General features: G+C 57.7%; 1 protein-coding gene across 1 annotated transcript in view; it reads right to left on the minus strand.

Annotated features, from left to right (window-relative positions):
- Positions 1-225: 225 nt before the first annotated feature.
- The window catches only part of ABCF3 (ATP-binding cassette, sub-family F (GCN20), member 3), a gene marked incomplete at its 5' end in the record, with an annotated part of 10,120 nt that continues 8,148 nt past the window's right edge, over positions 226-2,197 (minus strand). Inside the window, 3 exons of the mRNA XM_009697183.1 lie at positions 226-384; positions 1,219-1,306; positions 1,684-1,816. Coding sequence (XP_009695485.1) covers positions 226-384; positions 1,219-1,306; positions 1,684-1,816 — 380 coding nt within the window. The remainder of the gene's footprint in view (positions 385-1,218; positions 1,307-1,683; positions 1,817-2,197) is intronic.

Raw genomic sequence — 2,197 nt, forward strand, 5'->3', positions numbered from 1 at the left:
CCCCGGCGAGCCCCCGGCCATGCGCAGCACCGGGCTCCTGTTCCCTCACTGTCCTTCTGCCCGGCCCCGGGAGGGGAGAGCAGTTCAGGTGGCAGTTTGATGGCACGGCTGACGGTCCTTGCGGGCAGCAGCGTCCTCGGCGCTCTGCCAGGCACAGTTGGGATGGATGCCGAGGTGGCCGAGCTTTGCGCTCCAGCCCCTGGTGCAGTCCGGCTCCCACCTCCCTTATAGGAAACCCTCCTTCTGGAACTGCTCCTTCAGGATGTCTCTGTACTGGTCAAAGCCACCCTCGATGCGGGTCACAGTGGCGTTCTCACACACCCACAGCTCCTGGCACACCAGGCGGATGAAGCGCTCGTTGTGGGACACCAGAATTACACCACCCTGCCAACACACAAGGAGGGGAAAAAAAAAAAAAAGGGAACTTAGCAGAGCACAACCCAGGGCCCAGTGCTGCTGGTACAGAGATGCTGCGCCCCTGTCCAACCCATGCCCAGGACTTCAGGTTTCCATCCGCTCCAGGGAAAACCGAATGGTGTTTCACTGGCAGGGACCTAATCCCAGCCTTTCCTTCCTTCAGCGGGACAGATGGATCATGGACAGAAGAGGCCCATGCAGCAGTAACGTATTTAACCTCCCTGCTCGGAAGGCAAGTGCAGGGTTTGTTACTGGCTCTCCAGGTCTGTGACAACTTCAAGGATGGAGATTCCAGGCGTAGTCAATGACAGTCAAAAGGTGGCTGGGCAAGGCCCCGAGCAACCTCAGTTAAGCTTTTCTTTCACAGGAAAACTGCCCCAACCTGAGCAACTATAAAACAGCGAGAACCAGATTGATCACAGCGGTATCTGGAGGCTGAGTCTTCGGAGATCAGCCACAAAACGTGCCGAAGGAAGATCTGAGCGGCCCCAAGGCAGGGCTGAGTGCTGCAGGCAGCACGTGAGAAGTCACAGGGTGTCAGTGACCGGTCAAGATGGGGGACAAGGTACTCTCTGGTCTGCTGTGCCTCTCTCAGCCACCCCTAGCCAAAGCCAACAAGTGAAACAAACCACCAAGGTAGATGGCTAAGGCAGAAATGTGACTCATTTCCCAAATCCTGTCCTGGACTTGAAGCCACCACTGCTATTCCACCATCCACCTCTGGCCGAGATACCAAGTAACTTGAGCTGGAGGCTGCAGGAAGCATTAGAAAAAGAGGAGATCTTGCTGAGGGAATCTTACCCGGAACTTATTCAGTGCCTTTGCCAATGCCTCAATGGTTTCCATGTCCAGATGATTTGTCGGCTCATCCAGGATGTAGAAGTTTGGACTGGAAGAGAAGACAGCTCTGAGCATGCACCACAACAGGCCCGGCCTGGGTCCGCAACCGGTCGCACTGCAGCAACCTCCTCCAGGCTGCTGCTTTAGCCGCTTGGAGCCACGGCCATCTGCACATGCCTGGCCTCAAGATCAGCGTTGCCCAGCTCCACGGACAGATCTTATCCCTGTGAGCCCAAAGCAGGAGAAAGCCACCTGCCTCCTTCCACACAGTCCCCTCAGGGTGACAACCTCCCTCCCCGCAAAAGTCCCAAGGACAAGGCTTCCGCGGGGGAGCGGAAAGTCCTTGGATGTCTGCCTTTCTCCCGGTGAAGCAGGCTCCAGAGATAGAGCCATGCAAAAAATGAACAGCATCTGGAAGAAAATTACCAGGACATTGTCATCTGGGCAAAGGCCACGCGACTCTTCTGACCTCCGGACAGGCTGGCCACGGGACGCACGGCCAGCTCCCCCGAGATGCCGTAGCTCCCCAGCTGATGCCGGTACTCTTCCTCCGTCTTCCCTGCAGGAGCGTGTCACAACACAGCTATCGCACACCCGGCGTGACACAGGGCCCTCAGCACCATGAGTTCAGTGGGCGCCGTGGCTGGGCAGCCTGTACCGGACCAGCACGGCGGGGGAGGAATTCAGCAGCTGCTTCCAGGCAATTCCCTCCCAAGCAGGGGCTTTGCAGGGAAAACCTGACTGACACAATCAGGACAGGAGCTGCAGGGCTGGGGACTGACTCCAAGTGACGCTGCCCCCAATTCCCTGTCACCGCATTACATAATGCCAAGTGGTGGAGAAGGGGGCTGGAGGTTTTGGCAGCTGGGAAAGGGGGAGATGGTGCTCATTCTGTGTCAGCAGGGAAACGGGGCATCTGCCCCCAAAACCCAGCCACGGT

The sequence above is a fragment of the Cariama cristata genome, unplaced genomic scaffold (assembly GCF_000690535.1).
Source record: "Cariama cristata isolate BGI_N322 unplaced genomic scaffold, ASM69053v1 scaffold42723, whole genome shotgun sequence".
Lineage (NCBI taxonomy): Eukaryota > Metazoa > Chordata > Aves > Cariamiformes > Cariamidae > Cariama > Cariama cristata.